General features: G+C 60.8%; 3 protein-coding genes across 7 annotated transcripts; 1 reads left to right on the top strand and 2 right to left on the bottom strand.

Annotated features, from left to right (window-relative positions):
• Nucleotides 1–700: 700 nt before the first annotated feature.
• Nucleotides 701–4,089, bottom strand: TRMT12 (tRNA methyltransferase 12 homolog). Of its 3 annotated transcripts, none has more exons than XM_027687211.1 (8): nucleotides 4,038–4,089; nucleotides 3,430–3,501; nucleotides 3,131–3,278; nucleotides 2,864–3,056; nucleotides 2,624–2,774; nucleotides 2,437–2,546; nucleotides 1,640–1,797; nucleotides 701–1,569 (listed from the first exon to the last, which is right to left on the bottom strand). In XM_027687211.1, exons 1-8 carry the CDS (start codon nucleotides 4,079–4,081, stop codon nucleotides 1,156–1,158), a joined length of 1,290 nt encoding a protein of 429 aa, XP_027543012.1. In that variant the 5' UTR covers nucleotides 4,082–4,089; the 3' UTR covers nucleotides 701–1,155. The 3 variants fall into 3 exon arrangements, with proteins under 3 accessions (XP_027543012.1, XP_027543013.1, XP_027543014.1); XM_027687212.1 differs by having other exon boundaries at nucleotides 2,864–3,053; XM_027687213.1 differs by lacking the exon at nucleotides 4,038–4,089 and adding an exon at nucleotides 3,959–4,010.
• On the top strand, nucleotides 4,087–11,235 carry CSTF2 (cleavage stimulation factor subunit 2). Of its 3 annotated transcripts, XM_027687208.1 has the most exons (15): nucleotides 4,087–4,206; nucleotides 4,343–4,421; nucleotides 5,254–5,423; nucleotides 5,903–6,039; nucleotides 6,121–6,240; nucleotides 6,341–6,496; nucleotides 6,620–6,743; nucleotides 7,044–7,106; nucleotides 8,278–8,337; nucleotides 8,923–9,064; nucleotides 9,430–9,581; nucleotides 9,879–10,156; nucleotides 10,532–10,657; nucleotides 10,798–10,923; nucleotides 11,053–11,235. In XM_027687208.1, the coding sequence occupies exons 1-14, from the start codon at nucleotides 4,149–4,151 to the stop codon at nucleotides 10,918–10,920; spliced, it is 1,788 nt and encodes a 595-aa protein (XP_027543009.1). In that variant the 5' UTR covers nucleotides 4,087–4,148; the 3' UTR covers nucleotides 10,921–10,923; nucleotides 11,053–11,235. The 3 variants fall into 3 exon arrangements, with proteins under 3 accessions (XP_027543009.1, XP_027543010.1, XP_027543011.1); XM_027687209.1 differs by lacking the exon at nucleotides 8,278–8,337; XM_027687210.1 differs by lacking the exons at nucleotides 8,278–8,337; nucleotides 8,923–9,064; nucleotides 9,430–9,581.
• An 862-nt stretch (nucleotides 11,236–12,097) lies between these two features.
• NOX1 (NADPH oxidase 1) lies at nucleotides 12,098–16,800 on the bottom strand. Its single transcript, XM_027687221.1, has 13 exons — nucleotides 16,541–16,800; nucleotides 15,445–15,540; nucleotides 14,931–15,041; nucleotides 14,754–14,838; nucleotides 14,536–14,678; nucleotides 14,277–14,458; nucleotides 13,936–14,074; nucleotides 13,744–13,836; nucleotides 13,351–13,577; nucleotides 13,108–13,270; nucleotides 12,833–12,979; nucleotides 12,497–12,621; nucleotides 12,098–12,310 (listed from the first exon to the last, which is right to left on the bottom strand). Exons 1-13 carry the CDS (start codon nucleotides 16,583–16,585, stop codon nucleotides 12,184–12,186), a joined length of 1,683 nt encoding a protein of 560 aa, XP_027543022.1. The 5' UTR covers nucleotides 16,586–16,800; the 3' UTR covers nucleotides 12,098–12,183.
• Between the last annotated feature and the right edge of the window lie 480 nt (nucleotides 16,801–17,280).

Below are 17,280 nucleotides of genomic sequence, written 5' to 3'. Positions count from 1 at the left end.
CCCGCACGACTGGGCAGGGCCCGGTGCCCCACGGCCCTGGCTGGGAGCGCAGCTGCTCCCGAAGAGCACAGAGCCCACCGCCACCAGAACTGCGGGGCGCCCTCCCGGGGTCTCCAAGGAGAAGGACTGAAACCCCAGCCGCGCGGCCGTGGTGTCCTCCCGCCGCAAGGCTCCAGCCTCTGCCCTTGTCCTTCGTGGCAGAGATACGGCCACGGCAGGACCCTCGTCACAGCCCACGGCGGCACAGGCAACACGGGAACCTCGAGCACACGCCGCAGGACAAGGCGCGGGGCTCTCACCAGTGGAGAGGTGGCTTCTTGCCACGCAGGTCCTGCGGGGAAGGCCAGCTGGGAGCAGCCCTGAGCAAACGCGAGGACGCAGCTCTTCCCACACTTTCGGCCGCACCCCGGGGCTCCCTTGTCACGGGATTGGAGAGAGAGAGGCTCCCAGCCCTACAGAAGATGAGACACCGACACGGGAAAAAAACATGGGGACGCCAGTGGGAGCTCCCTCATGCGGCAGAGGTTCTCTCCATCAGGGGTACACACACAATGCTTAGAGGGCTTTGGGCTTGCAGGCAGAGGATGCCAGCAGAGGTTTTGCTCTCTGAGCCCCTCCACACACCTCTCTGGGACCTGGCCTTCCCAGGCCCCCATGCTTGCACCAGTGTTCACATTTTAACTGGACACCAACAAGAGAGATGAGAAACATCCTTATTTCTGAAAAAATGTAAGAAGAAGCCAAGATAAACAGCCCTGTTTCCAGTACAATAAAAAATCACATTGGTAAATACGAGCACAAAGCCTGTCCCCAACCTGTTGAAATGAACCCAGCAGGAACCCGAGGTTTTTCAGCCCTGTGGTTCTCTCCTGTGTGGAAACAGGGCTGAAAGTGCCACCACATGTCCAAAATCTGGGCAGCGACTGGCAGAGTTGGGGCAGGACACAGGGAGCTCTCATCCCCATCTCACTGCATCCTCGACCTTGATCCTGGAGGGATCTCCCAGGGGAGCACATCCCTGGGTGCTCTGGGCACAGGGAGGCACTGCTGGGCAGGGGACATAAGCCACATCCAGGCTGGCAGCAGGACACTGCTCCTGGTGCTGTGGTAGCACCATTCCATGGGAGCTGGAGCCCCGACAGGGCCCATTCCCAGCTACGTGGGCAGTGCTGGCCGGCACTCGAGGTCCAGCACGAGGTGATGGACGTGGGGTGCGTAGGACTTCACTGCCTCGATGTGCAGGACCCTGGTGTGCCACGGCCGCCCATGCAGCTCCACCAGCAGCCCCTGGATCCGCGTTGCCGTGGTTTCAGCCCACCTCTGCCACTCGGGTCTGATCCTGGCCCCCACTGTCTTGTTCCCGGTGTCCTCCATTGGATGCTGTGCCTCTGGAGACCCCCACTCAGCTGGCAGGACCGGGGTCGGTGCAGGGGGAGTCTCCACGTTGTGGTGGATGTGGAGAACCCCACCCGTGTCCTTCTTGAGGACACGGCAGGCCACTGGCCAGCCTTCCTCTGAGCTGGGGATCAGCCCCAGGTTCACCCGGTCGGCCGTGTCCTGCAGCTCCAGCTGGGAGGAGAGGGGAGGTGAGGGGATGCCCGGTGCGGAGGGGGGCCCGCGGCTGGGCGGTGGCGCTCACCTGCCGGCTGTCCCCGTGGTGGATGTGGCACCGATCCTGCACCCCGTTCAGTGCCAGGGCCCGGCGCAGGGCCTCCACGGCGTGGACGTTCCACTCACAGGCATGGACAAAGGCGGCTCCCGCGTGAACCAGGAATGGCAGCGTGAAATAGCCGATGCCTGCGGGCAGGAGGTGGCAGTGGCTGAGGGCAAGGACCTGCTGGGGACCCATGCTCCTCCCTGGAGGCAGGGCGGGGTACATGCTGTCACCCCAGCTCTCCAAAACTGCTTTGCTCTGGGTTGGAACGAGCCCAAACACTGGGTAAATGGAAGTTCATCCCTCCCTCCTCTGCAAAAGCAAAATCTGTCTTGAAAAATGTTTAGAGGAGCTTATTTTACCTTCAGTCTCTGGCCATCAGCTCGAAACCTGCCCTGCTTCCACTCTGTGCAGGAGTGCCCAGACTAACATTTAATTAATCCAGAGCAGTTTTGTGTGTGCCACATCCCTTCAGTGTGGCACAAATTGGAAGCACTAACTTCCCTAAGCACAAAACAGCGGCAAATCTTTCCCCTGGATCCAAATGATCCCTTCAAGCAGCAGTGCTCTGCAGAGCCTGAGTGCAAGGTCATCCTAAGTGTTCAAAGGCAACAGGGACATAGGAGAGACAGAAGTGCCAGGATAGCTGAGGGCTCACAAACAAGGTGGGAGCTCTAAGCCTAAGTATTTTTCATTCCAGGCTGGAAATTACATCTGGATGCCATCTGCATCACTGCTCTCTGCCTGCCTACCCTGCCAAAGCCCTTCTCCATCCCCCTTACCTGCATAAAGATCCACCAGGACCTCCCCGGAGCAGGGCAGCGAGGCCACCCGCAGCTTCTCCGTGATGTTTCCCGGTGAGAACATGCACTTGGTCACGTCAAAGGTGTACCTGGAAGACCCCGCCGGGATGGTGAAGGTGGCCCCTTCCCTGTGCCGGCTGCATCCCGCACCGTGGCTCCTGCCTACCTGATCCCATTGTCCACGTGCTCCACCCAGCCGTCCTGGCCCAGCAGCAGGGTCACACTGGGGGTCCGCATCCCATCTGGCAACACCCGTCCTCGCCTGGCTATCCGCCGGGCACCCAAAGCCGAGGCCACCGTCTCCCAGAGCACTGGACCTGGAACACACCCATCCCAGGAGATTTGGGAAAGGCCAGAACAGGTTCTGTGGGCAGGATCAGGGCAGGCAGACCCTGCTCCTCCTTACCCAGGCTCTCCCACGGTGCAGCCCTGAAGCTGTCCTCACTCAGCAGCACCAGGTCCCCGTGCCGCTGCCAGGCGTGGGGCACATCCCGCTCCAGCTCCTCCGACCAGCTCCCGCCCAGCAGCTGCCGCAACTCATCCCGCAGCTTCTGGGCAGGCGCCCGCCGCCGGGATGCCCTGGAGGGGACAGGGTCCTGCTGCAGGGATGTGACACGTGGGGTTGAGACCTCACCGCCCCACGCAGGGCTCGGGGCAAGGGGGCTCTCCCGACCTGGATCTGGACCAGCTCACAGGGCATCTCCAGGGGCAGGCACAGCTGGGAGAGCTTCTCCTCCAGCACGGGCAGGGCCACGCGGCCCCCTGGCACCTGCTGCAGCTGGTAGCGCCTGTCCAGCAGCTGCTCCTCTTCCAAATGCTCCCTGCAAGGCCAAGGCCTGGTCAGGCCCTTCCCAGCTCCGCTGACCCTCCTGGTGCGGGACTGGCCCTGTGACCCTCCTCCCAACCCGTCCCACCATCACGTGCTGGAGCAGCACAGGGCTCCCATTATCCCCTCGCTCCCATTCCCCTCACCTGAGGCGCTGGGCGAGCCGCCGCTCCGTGGCTAGCGCAGGGATGGGGATGGAGATGTCCTTGGCTTCCATCCTGCCAAACCCGGGACGGACGGACTTCACCGGGTGCCAGGGACATCGGAGCCCTGGCTGCTGCCTGGGGGCACTGGGGACTGGGGGCACTGGGGACAGGGTGACCGGGGTGGTGGGGTGCCCTGGGGGTGGTGTCCCAGGGAATGGGATGCTCTGGGTTCGGGCAATACGGATGGGATGGAATGGCGTGCCTGGCAATGGGGCACTCCAGGAGATGGGGTGTCTGAGGCGTAGAGTACTCCAGAGGGGGCGTACCCTAGGGGTGAGGTGTCCCAGGGGATTAGGAGGATTGGGCACCCTGGGAGTGGGGTGCCCGGGGGTCTGATGGGACGGGGTGCCCTGGGATCGGGGCTCTCGGGGATGGGGTGCCCGGGGTGGGATACCCGGGGGACTGTGCCTCAGGGCTGGTGCCCGGAACTGCACCACCGAGGCCGCGGGGCTGCTCCAGGAGCTGGCACCTCCTGACCGGCTGTGCCAGGAGGGCTCCCCAAGGCCACAGTCGGGGTCGCGCTCTCGGTCCGAGGGTCGCGGTCCTACCGGGCGTTTCCCGCCGGAGCACTTTCCGAGAGCGCCGCCGCCATGTGTCTGTGGGCGGAGGCGGAAGCGGGGGGCCCGTGTGTGCGCGGACCGGAAGTGGCCGGCGGCGCGATGGCGGGGCTGTCGGTGCGGGACCCGGCCGTGGATCGGTCCCTGCGCTCCGTGTTCGGTGAGAGAGGCTGGGCTGAGGGACAGCACAGGGGCAGGGACGGGGAAGGGACGGGGCATCAGGCGGGGTCCCCCCCGCCCTTCGCCGTTGGGTCGGTCCCAGCCGCGCTGACCGGCGGCTCCGTCTGTGTCCGCAGTGGGGAACATCCCGTACGAGGCCACCGAGGAGCAGCTGAAGGACATTTTCTCGGAGGTTGGGCCCGTGGTCAGCTTTAGGTGAGAGCGGCCGCTGGCCTCCCCTGCGTCCCCCTGCTCGGCCCCAGACCGGGTTCTGGGAACCGCGGAGTCGGGAATCCTTAACGTTGGAAAAGCCCTCTAAGGCCGTCGAGTCCAGCCATTCCCCCAGCACTGTTACCGCTAAACCACGTCCCCAAGCGCCACATCCACACACCTTCTGAGCATCCCCAGGAATGATGAATCCACTGCTTCCCGGGGCAGCCTATGCCAATGCTTGACAACAAGTGAAGAGGTTTTCCCTAATATCCAGTCCAAACCTACCCTGGCACACCTTGAGCAGAGCAGTGCAGCATCTGAAGGGGGTTGTGAGGCTGTGCCAGCTGTGCTCAGGAACTGAGGGGCTGTGCCTTGGTCACCTGGAGATGGAGCACACGGAGCACAACAGAGGGACATGGGCTGGAGGGGCCACCCTGCTGTGGCAGAGGAGTGCTCAGGCTCTGGGCAGGCTCTGTGCTCCTCACTCCTGTCCCAGTGCCTCCCAGGGGTGTTTCCCGGGTCCTGAAGAGCTCTCAGTTAAGGGCTTGTGAGCTCCGGGAGCAGCCAGTCCCATCCTGTGCCCTTACGAGCTGCCTGGTGGGGTCAGAGTTCCTGCACACCAGAGCTTTGGGAACACCCCTCCCAGAAGCCAGGAGACCCTTTGCCTCTGGCTTAGGGATGACTTAACCAGCCTAAACCTGGCATCAGTGCCTTCACTGCTCCCAGCACATCCGTGGGGTGTATCCCAGCAGCTCCTCCCTTGCTTTGGGAGCTGTGGGTGCTGCTGGGTGCCCACCCTGCCCTCAGCAGAGGTGTCCCTCCCCTCCCTGCACAGGCTGGTGTACGACAGGGAGACAGGGAAGCCCAAGGGATATGGGTTCTGTGAGTACCAAGACCAGGAGACGGCGCTGAGCGCCATGAGAAACCTGAACGGGCGCGAGTTCAGCGGGAGGGCCCTGCGCGTCGACAACGCCGCCAGCGAGAAGAACAAGGAGGAGCTCAAGAGTGAGTCTGAACTCTGGGGTGGGCCTGGCCCTGGCAGTGCTGCAGAGCAAGGTGGTGCTCTCCTGTGTGGCTGTGAGAGCTGACTTGTTCTAAGGGGTGTTGTGAGTGGCTCCCCAGAGGGGTGCATGGGCTCAGTGATGTGTTTTCACTCCCAGGTGACCACTGGGATCTTTTAGATTGGAAAAGATCTCTTAAGATCAAGTCCAAACTTTGACCAAACACCACCTTGTCAACTAAACCACAGCACTAAGTGCCACATCCAGTCTTTTCCTAAACACCTCCAGGGATGGTGACTCCGCCACCTCCTTGGGCAGCCCATTCCAATGCTTGACCACCCTTTCTGTTAAGAAATTTCTCCTGATGTCTCCCTGTTTTCACTGCCCCCCCTTTCCCCGTAGTAGGGTGGTGCTCCCCTCCTCATGACCCCACTACCCACTGTCGGTTCATTTTGCCATACAAGGTCACCAACTGTGTTTCAGGCTTGGGCACAGGTGCCCCCATCATAGAGTCACCCTACGGGGATCCTGTGAACCCCGAGGACGCTCCCGAGTCCATCAGCCGAGCAGTGGCCAGCCTGCCCCCCGAGCAGATGTTCGAGCTCATGAAGCAGATGAAGGTGAGTGCAGGAGGGCACAGCTCCCACTGCCACTGCCCCGTCACACCTTGTCAGAGCTCTAACCCATGCATGTCTTCTCAGCTGTGTGTCCAGAACAGCCCCCAGGAAGCCAGGAACATGCTGCTGCAGAACCCCCAGCTGGCCTATGCCCTGCTGCAGGCCCAGGTGGTCATGAGGATCGTCGACCCCGAGATCGCGCTGGTTCGTCCCTTGCTGCTCATCCGGGGTCGGGAGCGTGTCAGTGGCAGCCTGTGTGGAGTGGGAGTGGGAAAGAACTTATTTCTCCTTTTTCTTCCCCTAGAAAATCCTACATCGCCAGACCAGTGTTCCTCCTCTGATCCCAGGCAACCAACAGCCAGTGCCAGGGCCAGGACCTGGGCCAGGACCAGGGCCTGGGCCAGGGCCCAACACGCAGCTGAACCCACAGAACACCCCCTCGTCCCAGCCACAGCCCATAGTAAGAGCCTGCACGACACATGAGCTGTGCAGGGAAGATGGGCAGTGCCAGCTCCAGCTCTTCCAGCTGGGGTGCATACCTGGGTGACCAGACATCCCTGAACTCCAGTGTCTCTCCTGGCAGGGTGGGATGCATGTGAACGGCGCTCCTCCTCTGATGCAGCCGCCCATGCAGGGGGGAGTGCCGGCCCCAGGGCAGATGGCAGCTCCTGTGCAGGGCCCAGGACCCGGACCCATGGCTCCAGGAGGTGAGTTTGGGCTGAGGCACCCCACCTGTGGGCACACAGGTCCTGCAAACACCCCCCTCTGCCTTCCCCCTGACCGGAGGGCTTGGCCCCATGAGAGCACATGTGGTCCCATACCTCACGCTGTGGTTGTGGCTGCTGCCAGTGGCAGACTGGAATGTTGGATTATCTCTGGGGGGGGACCAACACCAAGGAAATAAACCTGCAGATACACCTCCAGGAGCTGGGAGGGGGGGCAAAGGAATGGGTTAGTGGTGCAGGGATGGCTGAGGAGGGGTCTGATCTCTGCTTCTCCTCTCCCAGGTGGGCTGCAGCCACAGGTTGGGATGCCGGGTGCAGGGCCTGTCCCCTTGGAGCGCGGACAAGGTAAAACAGACGTGGTTGGTGCTGTGTGTGGGGTGAGCCTCCCTCCAGCGGGGCCCAGGCTGTGGGTGCTGAGCAGTGCAGCACCCAGAGCCCCTGCCAGCCACCTGCAACCTGGCTGTGCCTGCCCCTGGGGCAGCTCCACAGTGCTGGGCTGTGGTAGCACAAGGCTTAGCCACAAGGCTGTGGTAGCAGCTCTCTGGCTCCCAGGACTCAGCCCGCGCACTGGTTTGCTCCCAGCTCGTTCTGTGCTATGCTGTGCAGTTGTGCCCTGGAAGCCAGGGAGAGCTGCCAAGCCCCGCCGAGCGGGATGTGCCTGTGTTTTCCATCTTTGCGAGCCCCTGTCTGTCCCTGTGCTTGTGCGGGCAGGCAGAGCTTGCTCTTCTCTGGTCCCTGTCCTGCTCCTTTGCTGCATGCCTGCTGGGAAGCAGCTGGTGCGGCCACTGCGTCCTCCCCCGCCGTGCCCAGCAGAGGGAGCTGGGCCTCCGCTTTGGCTTGAGGCTTGGCTGGGAATTTCCCGGGGAGTGACGGCTCGGCTTTCCCTCCGCAGGCACGGTCTGTATGGCCCAGCCCCGTAGCTAGATTCCTTATGGTTCACGTGTTGCCATGTGCCAGGGCTAGGGAGACCTGAGCGTTCTTGTTCTCCCAGTAACAAAGCATGCAGGCACCTGACACTCCTGTTGTCTTGATTTGTATCCTAGCCTTGTTTCAGGAACGTGGTCTGAGATACTTTGGCCTTAGGGGTAGTTGACTCTTGTTTTCTTTGGAGTGAGCAATGTCTTCCTGAGAACAGCCTGGTAGTTCTTGGCACCTGAAAAGTTTTGGAGAGCAGAAACTCTGGGCAGAGGCAGAAGCAGGAGCTGGCTGGCTGTGTGTTGTGGGGCCATCGTGGCTCCACAGAGTGCCACGTCTTTTGGCAGGTTGTCTTCCTTCCCTGCCTCTCTCCCTGAGCAAGGGAAGGACTGTGCCACGCTGGCTGCGCTGCCTGTGGTGACAGAGGTGGTGTTAATGGAAGAGGTCGATAAAGCCAGATCTGCAGCATCTTCTCTGTAGGTTTTCCTGGGGACTTTAGGAAGTGTGATCCTTCAGGCAGCACTGTCCCCAAGGCTGGATGCATGTGTGCACACACTATTTACGTGTCTGCTCTTTCCCTCTTTTCCTGCTGCTTGCCCAGGGAACCTGCAGCTCTCGCCCGTGGGACCTGCCAGGCCTGCGTCTATCGAACGCGTCCAAGGTATCCCAGCACCCGCCAGCTCCCTCCTCCCATGGAGCTCATTGTGGAGTGTGCAGAGAGCAGCTTTCACCCCACTATGCTGAGGCCTGGGGACTGGCATATCACTCCCTGGCAGGGTTAAGATGAGGAGGAGGAGGCAGGATTTCCTTTAGGGCCGTAGAAGAGAACAGTCTAGAGCCATGCATGGAGCCTCCAGTGGAAAAGGAGAGCCTGTTCGGAGAGGGCTTTTGCCTAGGGTCCAGCCTCCTTTGACACTGCACTTCCAGGAGTCTTCCAGGTCTTGCTTTACTCCTGGCCCCACGTCAGCAGGGTGTTGATGCCCACGCTTGTAGGGATTGCCATGGGAGCACCCACGCTTGGTTTGACCCCTGGTGCCATAAGGAGCCTGAGGTAGATCCAGGGAGGAAAAAGAGAGGAATAAAATCAGGAGCCAGGAAAGGGGCTTTGGTGTGCTCCAGCCTTGGGTGTGGGGCTGCCTCCCCAGCAGTGCAGCCGACCCACACCCGGCCCCAGAGCGCCGGGGACGGTCTCGGCACGGCACTGGTCGTGCAGATCCTCACGAGCTCTTGTGTGTCTCCCTGGCAGTGCCCATGCCAGACCCGAGGGCCCCTATGCAGCGTGGACCTCTACCTGCTAGTGGCCCGCCGCCCCGAGGCCTTTTGGGAGATGCCCCGAATGACCCTCGCGGAGGGACCCTGCTCTCAGTCACTGGAGAAGTGGAGCCCAGGTGAGGGGAGAGGGAAGGAGAGGAACCCTTGGCACTGTCCCCTGCCCAAGGGTGACCTCTCACTGAGGACAGGGATGGCACCAGCCTTCCGGGAGTCACTGCTGCCTGGTCGGAGGCCTGTGTGCTGCTGACCGTGGGGGCCGGCCCGTTTCCCCGGGGACGGGACATCCCCGGGGTGATGGCAGCTGCCCTGTGGCATGGGGCCACCAGCACCTATCCCTGTGTCAGCCTCACCCTCCTCCCCCACGGCCGGCTTCGGGGGCAATCCCAGCGCTCTGCCCAGACCGTGCCAAGCCAGTGTCTGATTCACACTCTCTCGCTTTCTCTCCTCCTCCTGCTTTGCTCTCCTCGTCTCTCTGCATCAGAGGTTACCTTGGGCCGCCCCACCAGGGAGCCCCTATGCACCATATGCCTGGTCATGACAGCCGTGGCCCCCCCCATGAGATGAGGGGGGGACCCATGGGAGAACCCCGACCACTGATGGGAGAGCCGCGGGGGCCCTTGATGGACGCTCGAGGTGAGAGAGGGGGCATGAAATACTGGGTGGCTTAGAGCATGCAGGCAAGAAGTCAGAGTAGAGCCAGCTGCCCTGACCCGAGGTGTAGGAAGGGGGTTTGGGCAGTGAAATGGCTGACACCAGGCAAGGAGGGACTGTCCCAGGGTGCAAGGGACTTTCTCCAGGCATGTCCCCTCTGCCCCCAGCCCTGCACCTTTTGGGTGCTTGCTAGCCCCCAGACAAAGGAGGCACAGGCTCGCTCCCACACTCCCTGCAGTACTGCTCCCTTCAGCACCTTACCTTGTCTTTCCTCCGCAGTTGGAAGAGATCCCCGAGGGCTGGAGCCACGAGGATTGGAGCCGCGCGGGCTGGAGCCCCGGGTGCTGGAGGCACGAGCACTGGAGGCACGAGGCCTGGAGCCGCGGGTCCTGGAGCCACGAGTGCTGGAAGCCAGGGCCATGGAGGCCAGGGTCCTGGAGCCCCGGGGCCTGGAGCCTCGAGGGCCCGGTCCCAACCCACGTGGCCCCATGCCCGGTGGGATACAGGGTCCTGGGCCACTTAACATGGGAGCCAGTGGCCCACAGGGGCCCCGCCAGGTACACACGTCTCTGCTCAGCTGCTTGGGCACCGACGGCATCCTGTAGATTGGGGCTGGGTGGAGGGTGTCACATAGAGCTTTCCTCTGGGAAGCATAAGGCCTGGGACACTGGCTCTGGGTCCCATCTCCCCAGGCACTGCCCATCTGCTGGGGACAGGACAAGGCTCAGGCTTCTCTCCACCTCTTCCTGGCATGCAGGAAGGAGTGCAGGAGTTGGAGGGAGAGGAGAGCACGTAAAACACGTGGTAGCCTGTCTCTCGTCATGCTCAGGCATCTTCAGGCTGTCCGAGGGCATCCATCAGATCATCTGCATTACCTTCCTGGAATTGTATGGTTGAGTCCAGAGACCTCACCCCCTCTCTCATTCCCACAGGTTCCTAACATGGCAGGGGGAGGCTTGCAGGGAGGAGGCATTCCTGGGGCAGGAGTCCAAGGAGCTGGTCAGCCTGGAGGCTTTAGCCCTGGACAGAGCCAGGTCACCCCCCAGGATCATGAGAAGGTGAGAGAAGAAAAGGGAAAGGGTGAGATGTCAGGAGCAGAACTTAGTGTGTGCCTTTCTGTGGCTAGGGCAGCCCCTCCCTGGCTCTGGTAACCCAGATTCTCTGGCAGGTTGTGTCTCTGACCCCCTTCTCCCCACAGGCAGCGCTGATCATGCAGGTCCTGCAGCTGACAGCAGACCAGATTGCCATGCTGCCCCCAGAGCAGCGGCAGAGCATCCTCATTCTGAAGGAGCAGATCCAGAAGTCCACAGGGGCACCCTGACAGGTAATATCCTTAACCTGGCCCTCAACCTGTGCCTGTTCTCCTTCTCTAATACATCAGAGCTGCCCAGGATGGGCCTCTGTCCTGCTTCTCTCCATGCCAGACTCAGTCTCCTCCCCTTCCTTCTGGCAGGCTTGTGGTGGATAGAGGTGATGCTCCATGGCAGCTGCTTCCTGTTGGTACCTGAGCTGATGCTGCGTTTTGGGAGAGGTTGTGTCCCCCTCAACGTTTTTCCCTCCAATTCATCCTTTTTTTTTTTTCTTCTGTGTATATTTTATGATGTTTGAAATAAAGTGGGAGGAGGGTTTGAATAAAGCCATGTCTCTGGCTGTCTTGTTTGGTCTCTTGTGGAGGCCAGAGTGGGACTCTTGGGTTCTGGATGCATTCTGGCCTGTCTCCAGTCTTGTCCAAAGCACTTGCCATCCTCCCTCCTCCACAGCACCAGGGCAAGAGCTAGTCCTGGAATTTCTTGTTCCATGCTCTTCACAGGGGTGTAGGGGAAGGGCAGGACAGAGAGCTTGGCTTTCTATCCTTGCTGGCAGAGCAGGAAGGGCTCCATATTGGATTGCAGTATCGCTTACCATGCCAGCCGGCTCGGGGAGGGGAGTTTTCCCTCTTTTTTGCATATGCTGGAGCAGGGTATGTGTGAGCTTTGCATCTGCTGCTGGCCTGTGTGCTGGGGTGCCTGGCTCTGGGGGCAGCCCGGCTCTGGGGGTGGCAGGATGGCAGCAAGTCCCTGTAGAGGGGTGTGTGACCCTGCATCTCAGAGGGTTTGCTATTAACCAGCTGTTTTATTGCAGCCCTACAAGAGGTCGGAGCATGGGCTGCTTCACCACGGAGACTCTCATTGCAAAGAAAAACAAGTTTAATTTAATCTTTTACACAAAGAACTGTTTAAACCTGGAGGAGCATGTTTGGCCCCTGATGCCTGTGTCCCATTTGTGTCCTGTGGTTCTTCCCAGCCCACTGGGCGTTCCTGCTGCCTCCCGCTGCTCTGGCAGCACCATTGCAGCACGTGTCTCTGGTTTGTCAGTGAAGGGGCCATGCAGAGCTGCCAGCCCACTGGCTCCATGAGGATCCCTTGTACACCAGGACAGGCAGGCAGCAGTCTTTGAACCTGGAATTTCTCATGGAGAAATTCTTGCTGTGTCTTGCCTGGCTTCAGTGCATACACAGATGCTTATCCCTGGCCTTGCTCTGGCACAGGAGGTGAGGTGAGATGGGCAATGTCCCTGCCCGCTGGGGTTCCAGCCTCGCTGCTACTTAGAAGTTCTCCTTGTTGAAGTAGAATTTGACCTTCCTGGGGTCCAGACTGGAATGCTGGTGACAAGACTTCTGCAGGCTCTTTGCCAGGGCCCCCGGCCCACAGAGGAACACACCGACCACTGACCTGCAAACAGCATGGGGATGTCAGCGCCGGGTGGGCGACTCAGGGTAAAGTGACTTCAAAGCTTTTTAGGCTCCCTGCTGGGGAGCACACCTCTCCCAAAGCCACTGCCCAGCCCACTGCTGAGTGCCAGGGAGGAGAGGGGTGCATCCCCGCTTCAGCATTCTGAATTCTGTGCCCACCTCTCACCTGGGGTGGGCTGCAGCCACTGCTGCAAACTCTGTGTTCCACATGGGCCGCCCAAAGATGGTTTTCTGCCTGAGGCCTGTCACCGTGTCCGTAGCAGTGTCAAAGTGAAGTGCCACGTTGTTGGCCTGGGCAGAACAGGGATGGTGAGAACCCCAGACACCACCCCTGAGCCCACCTCCAGTCCCTCACCGTGGAGGAGTATCCATTGCTGATCCCACCAAACACCATGCCCGGACTTTTGCCTGAAAGCCGTTGTCGTGCTTGCCCTGCCCCTCCTGCCCAACTCAGCCACTCAGTGTCCCCTCTTGCAGCCACAACAGCCTGTGGTTGACTCACAATGCTGGTGTCCCAGCCAGTGAGGAAGAGGCGGTAGGTGAGGAAGTCTGCCTTGCCCGACTCGGCCATCTTCTGCTCCAGCGAGGCAAGCAGGTCATTAAACCAGGCAAAGGCTTCTCTGTCCCGGCAGAGCCAGTAGAAGTAGATCTGGGATGTAGGGGGAGAGGGGTTGCTCAAGATGGAGTGGAGACAGAGGGGTGGGAGAATGCAATGCCAAGTACTGGGAAGCTCAAGCATGGAGAAACCCACAGCTGGTCCCGTGGGACACCCTGTACCTTCTTGGTCTTGAGGGTCTGGTCAGCCTGCTGGAACCTGTACCAGATGGATTTCAGGATGGAGGCGAAGGGAGTGACGCCGATGCCCGCTCCCACCAGCATGACCACCTCGTACTGGAACACGTCTTCACTGGCAGTGCCAAACGGACCATCCACCTCGATCCTGGACAAGGGAGGGCCTGGGTGAGAGGTGTGGCCTCCTCAAATCCCTGTGATGGCCTGTTGGGGCGCTCTCCAGCCTACCTGGGGTTCTCTGACTGGAAGGTGTCGATGAGACGCTCTGTCCAGTCACCAGCCACCCGGATGTGGATGGAGAAGAAGTCCTCCTCGGGTGCAGAGGTGAGGGTGAAGGGGTGCCACTCCAGCGGGGAGATGGCGGGGCAGTTGACGAAGATGTATTGCCCCACCTCCATGTGGAAGCCCTTCTTCTGCATTTGCAGCTCCAGCACACGGGCAGGGTGCATGACCACCTGGGGGCACGGGCGGGGCTCAGCTCCCAGCCTGGCTCCTGTCTCTGGGAAGGGGCTGTGGCCACCACCCCTGCCCACCTCCCCACGGCCACCACAGCAAGGAGCTGCAGCACCAGCGACTCCAAGGAAAGGAGCTGGGGTAGGAACAGACTCCTGCACCACCCACCTTCTTGACAATCACCTTCTGCTGCGCACGCCAGACCCGGAGGATCCGCTCAAAGACATAGAGGATGATGGGGGCCAGAACCCACTTCCAAGACTGTGGTGACAGAGGAAGGCAAAGGGTTGGGGAGGACCAGGGCTGGAGCCTCCCATGGGGAGGGCTTCTCCCCTCGCACCCATTCCAATGCTGCCCTACCTCAGCAGGGATGCTCCCAAACTCAGGGTCTTTGCAGCAGTGGTGGGTGCAGTTCTGGTCCCTCTGCGTGAGGTACTGGGCGCAGAGATGGGGGTCCACCTCTGCCATGCTCTGCTCTGTCTGCCCACGCACCAGCCCGCTGTAGGGAGGTGAGGGGTGAGCCTGAGGGCCAGCTCCTGCCTCCCAGCCAGGGCTGAGCTGCGCTGCACGAGGCCAGCTGGGCTAGCCCACCATGGGAATGGCAGTTCACAACCCCACTGGACTCTTCCTGGGGTGCCCCACAGGGGATTTGCAGCCACTGCCCCTCAGTATCCTGCCTTGGGGATGGTGAGGAGTCTTACGCAATGCCGTGGATGACGAGGCCAGCGAAGTAGACAAGGAAGAGGTGGTGTGTGTACCAGAAGACCTCGAAGTAGTTCCTGCGGATGAACTCAGTGGAGGACGTGACCATGAGGATGAGCGCCAGTGTGATGATGACCCCCGTCAGCCCCGGGATGGTTGTGAAAGCCATGTACTCGACGGTCTGCAGGGGAGGCAGGATGGGTTAGGGGGGCAGGGGACAGGTGGTGGCAGGGGGCTGGATGCCAAGGCTGCGCTCACCGTCTCGTTAGAGTGGATGGGGTTCAGCCACTTGTTATTCTGCAGGTGCATCTTAGAGAGGACGGCGGGGAGGCTGCCATCGGTGGCTTGTTGGCTCTGGTTGTAGCGCTCCAGGTTGAAGAGGTGGGCAATGGTGTGCACGGCTGGACAGGGGACAGGCAGTCACCCACATGGCCATCCCCTCCTCCCTCCGTACCCCAGCCCAGTGCTGGTGATACCTGTGAGCAGGGCCAGGGCGTAGGCCACCAGCTTGTGGAAGGTGAGGTTGTGGTCCAGCTGCTTCCTCAGCGTCCGCCTGCAGCACTGCAGGGAGAGGCAGTGGTGTCAGGATGGGGACAGGGACAGGGACAAGGACGGGGACAGCCATGCTGACCACGCCACTGCGGGGCACTCACCGAGCAGGTCCCACGGAGGAAGGAGAGGAGGTTGCGGCAGATGGGCAGCAGGATCAGCATGCTGTTGAAGTTGAGGCACTTGGCTGATGCTCGAGCCCACGCCAAGGCAGACTGGGGAGAAGAGAGGGGTGAGCACCTCCCTTGGGGCTGTAACTGGGACTGGGTTAGGATGGGGCCAGGTGATGCTGAGCTGGGATTGAGTGATGCTGGCCTGGGTACTGGGAGGGAGCAATGCTGGACTGGGATGGAGACTTGGAAGGGAGAGGCTGAGCTGGACTGGGAGGGGGTGGTGCTGGACTGGGCTGGGATGCTGTTGGGCTGGGACCAGACAGGGATCAAGACAGGGACCAACAAGGAGCAATACTGGGCTGGGGAGTGGGACAGAATGGTGGTGGGCTGGAAGAGGATAGAACAAGGATGGGGCATGGGATGTTGCAGCCCCCACTCCACTGCAGGAGGGCTCCAAGAGGCACACGTGCCTGGGCAGGCAGAGTGCTGTCGGAGAGCACCTTACCCCAAGGATGGCCCTGGTGTAGAAATATCGGTCATCTTGGTCAAAGAACAGAAAGTAGTAAGTGAAGAGGAAGATGTTGATGCCCAGCCAGGCTGCCTGTGGGGAAAAGTCACAGCCTCATGAAGGGCCCTGGCCTTGGGAGCCCCTCACCCTGCAGCAATCAGGTGCAGGCACAGCCAGAGGGTGTCAGGACAGCACATCCCCTCCTGTTTCCCTATGAGCTGCAGCATCACGCACAGGGCTGGGACACAGGGCCAAGGGTGGGCAGAGGTGTGGAAGTCTTGCGAAATTACTGTCTTGTCACCCACAGCCCTGTGCTTCACCCACGCGTGAGGAAGGAGGAAAGGCAGGAGCAGGCAACACCCGTGTAACGGGAAGGCAGGTCCAGAGGTTGGTCAGGGCTGCGCGGGGAAGACTCTGGGAGAAGGAAGTTTCACAGGGAGCTGGCTCACCCAGCCTCACCATCCCCTGCCTAACCCCACTGCACCCCACACTGGCCCCTCTCACAGCCATTGACTTTTTGCAGAGCTCCCCCAAAAAACACTCTGCCTTCTATTTGTTTTTTGGTTTATTTGGGTTTTTTTTTAAGGTAACTTAAAATAGTCCAACTTCCTATAAACTCCCATTTCCCCATGTATTCATAGCTCCCCATGCAGTGCCGACCAGTTGATGGGTGCTGGCCAGGCATGCTCTGTTACACCAGTGATGCCACAGCACAGCACTGGCAGACAGTCCCTATGGACCATCTCCATCTCCTCACCCCGGCATGGGCTCTCACAGGATCCTCCTGCTTTCATGAGGGGTGGGAGGCTCACAGCCAACGTGGGCAAACCAGCAGCATTTTTAAGTTTTCCAGGATCTCCCTTTCCTCTGAGCTGCATTTCCCTTAAGACTTCAGTTTTCCAAACCCCCATCCTTCCCCTGGCTGCCGGGGTATGCAGGTTGGCTGAGCAGAAGGGACACTTGTCTATTCCCAGAGCCCAGCCCCGGGACAGCCCGTCAGCCCCCATCTCTCCCACGAGCGCCCCAGGGCCCATAGCCCCCGTAGCCCCCCGCATTGCCCTACCCCTGTGAGCCCCCCAGCCCACACACTCACGAGGACGGCGGCCGAGAACCAGTGGTTGACCAGCCAGTTGCCCATGGTGCGATGTCCCTGCTCCTACCTCTGCCTGCCTGCGCCTGCCGCTGCCTGCCCGAGGTTTTATGGAGGGGGCAGGCGGTGCGGCAATCCCGGCTGCGGGAACTGCACCGCGGGGACTTTCCCCTGAGAAGCCTTTGAGGAAATGCCGGTAGTTTCAAAGGCCACCTTCCGGGAAGGCAGGGCTGACCGCATCGGCCAACCCCAAACCAGCCCCCTGCGCCGGCCGGGGATGGCCCCCAGCTGAGGGTCCCCTTGGCACACACGACTGGGTGCGGGAGGGAATCAGGCTGCTCCTCTTGGGGTTTTACAATCTTTGAGGACAAAAATGGGCTTCTTATAAGGTAGGAATTTCCTGGTGGGAAGAAGTTGCGGAGGATCCATCCTGTGACCGGTTCAACCAATGTGCTGTTTCCTGACCTCCCTCCACTGCCTCTGTTTTACAGAAAAACCCCCAAAGGAGGAGAAGCATCCTGGGGATGCTGCGCCGGTGCCAGAACCTGGCCCAGGGATACATTACAGGGCAGGTGAGTTAAAACTGAGCACCAGCAGTGCTGCACCTCTGCGAGCACGAGGGGGGATGAGCGTCCTCGTTCTTGTACCCAAACTGACCTGACCCTATAAATGGCTACTGGGGGAGTGGTGTCACAATGCTAGTTTGGGGTCAGGATGCCTGGGTCCCATCAGCATACTTGCTG

The sequence above is a fragment of the Neopelma chrysocephalum genome, unplaced genomic scaffold, assembly GCF_003984885.1.
Source record: "Neopelma chrysocephalum unplaced genomic scaffold, ASM398488v2 Primary Assembly neopelma1_73b, whole genome shotgun sequence".
Taxonomy (NCBI): Eukaryota; Metazoa; Chordata; class Aves; order Passeriformes; family Pipridae; genus Neopelma; species Neopelma chrysocephalum.
This window is presented reverse-complemented; position numbering and strand designations above follow the sequence as displayed.

Coding starts and splice junctions, on each gene's coding strand:
- TRMT12 (XM_027687211.1), bottom strand. CDS start 4,081: ATGGCGGCGGCGCTCTCGGAAAGTGCTCCGGCGGGAAACGCCCG. Junction 3,057..3,130: donor GTGAGCTGGTCCAGATCCAG/GTCGGGAGAGCC, acceptor ACATCCCTGCAG/CAGGACCCTGTCCCCTCCAG. Junction 2,547..2,623: donor CACGTGGACAATGGGATCAG/GTAGGCAGGAGC, acceptor GGGGTCTTCCAG/GTACACCTTTGACGTGACCA.
- CSTF2 (XM_027687208.1), top strand. CDS start 4,149: ATGGCGGGGCTGTCGGTGCGGGACCCGGCCGTGGATCGGTCCCTGCGC. Junction 6,040..6,120: donor AGCTCATGAAGCAGATGAAG/GTGAGTGCAGGA, acceptor ATGTCTTCTCAG/CTGTGTGTCCAGAACAGCCC. Junction 6,744..7,043: donor CGGACCCATGGCTCCAGGAG/GTGAGTTTGGGC, acceptor CTCCTCTCCCAG/GTGGGCTGCAGCCACAGGTT.
- NOX1 (XM_027687221.1), bottom strand. CDS start 16,585: ATGGGCAACTGGCTGGTCAACCACTGGTTCTCGGCCGCCGTCCTC. Junction 14,075..14,276: donor CTCGTCATCCACGGCATTGC/GTAAGACTCCTC, acceptor ACCTCCCTACAG/CGGGCTGGTGCGTGGGCAGA. Junction 13,578..13,743: donor AGAAGGTGATTGTCAAGAAG/GTGGGTGGTGCA, acceptor CCGTGCCCCCAG/GTGGTCATGCACCCTGCCCG.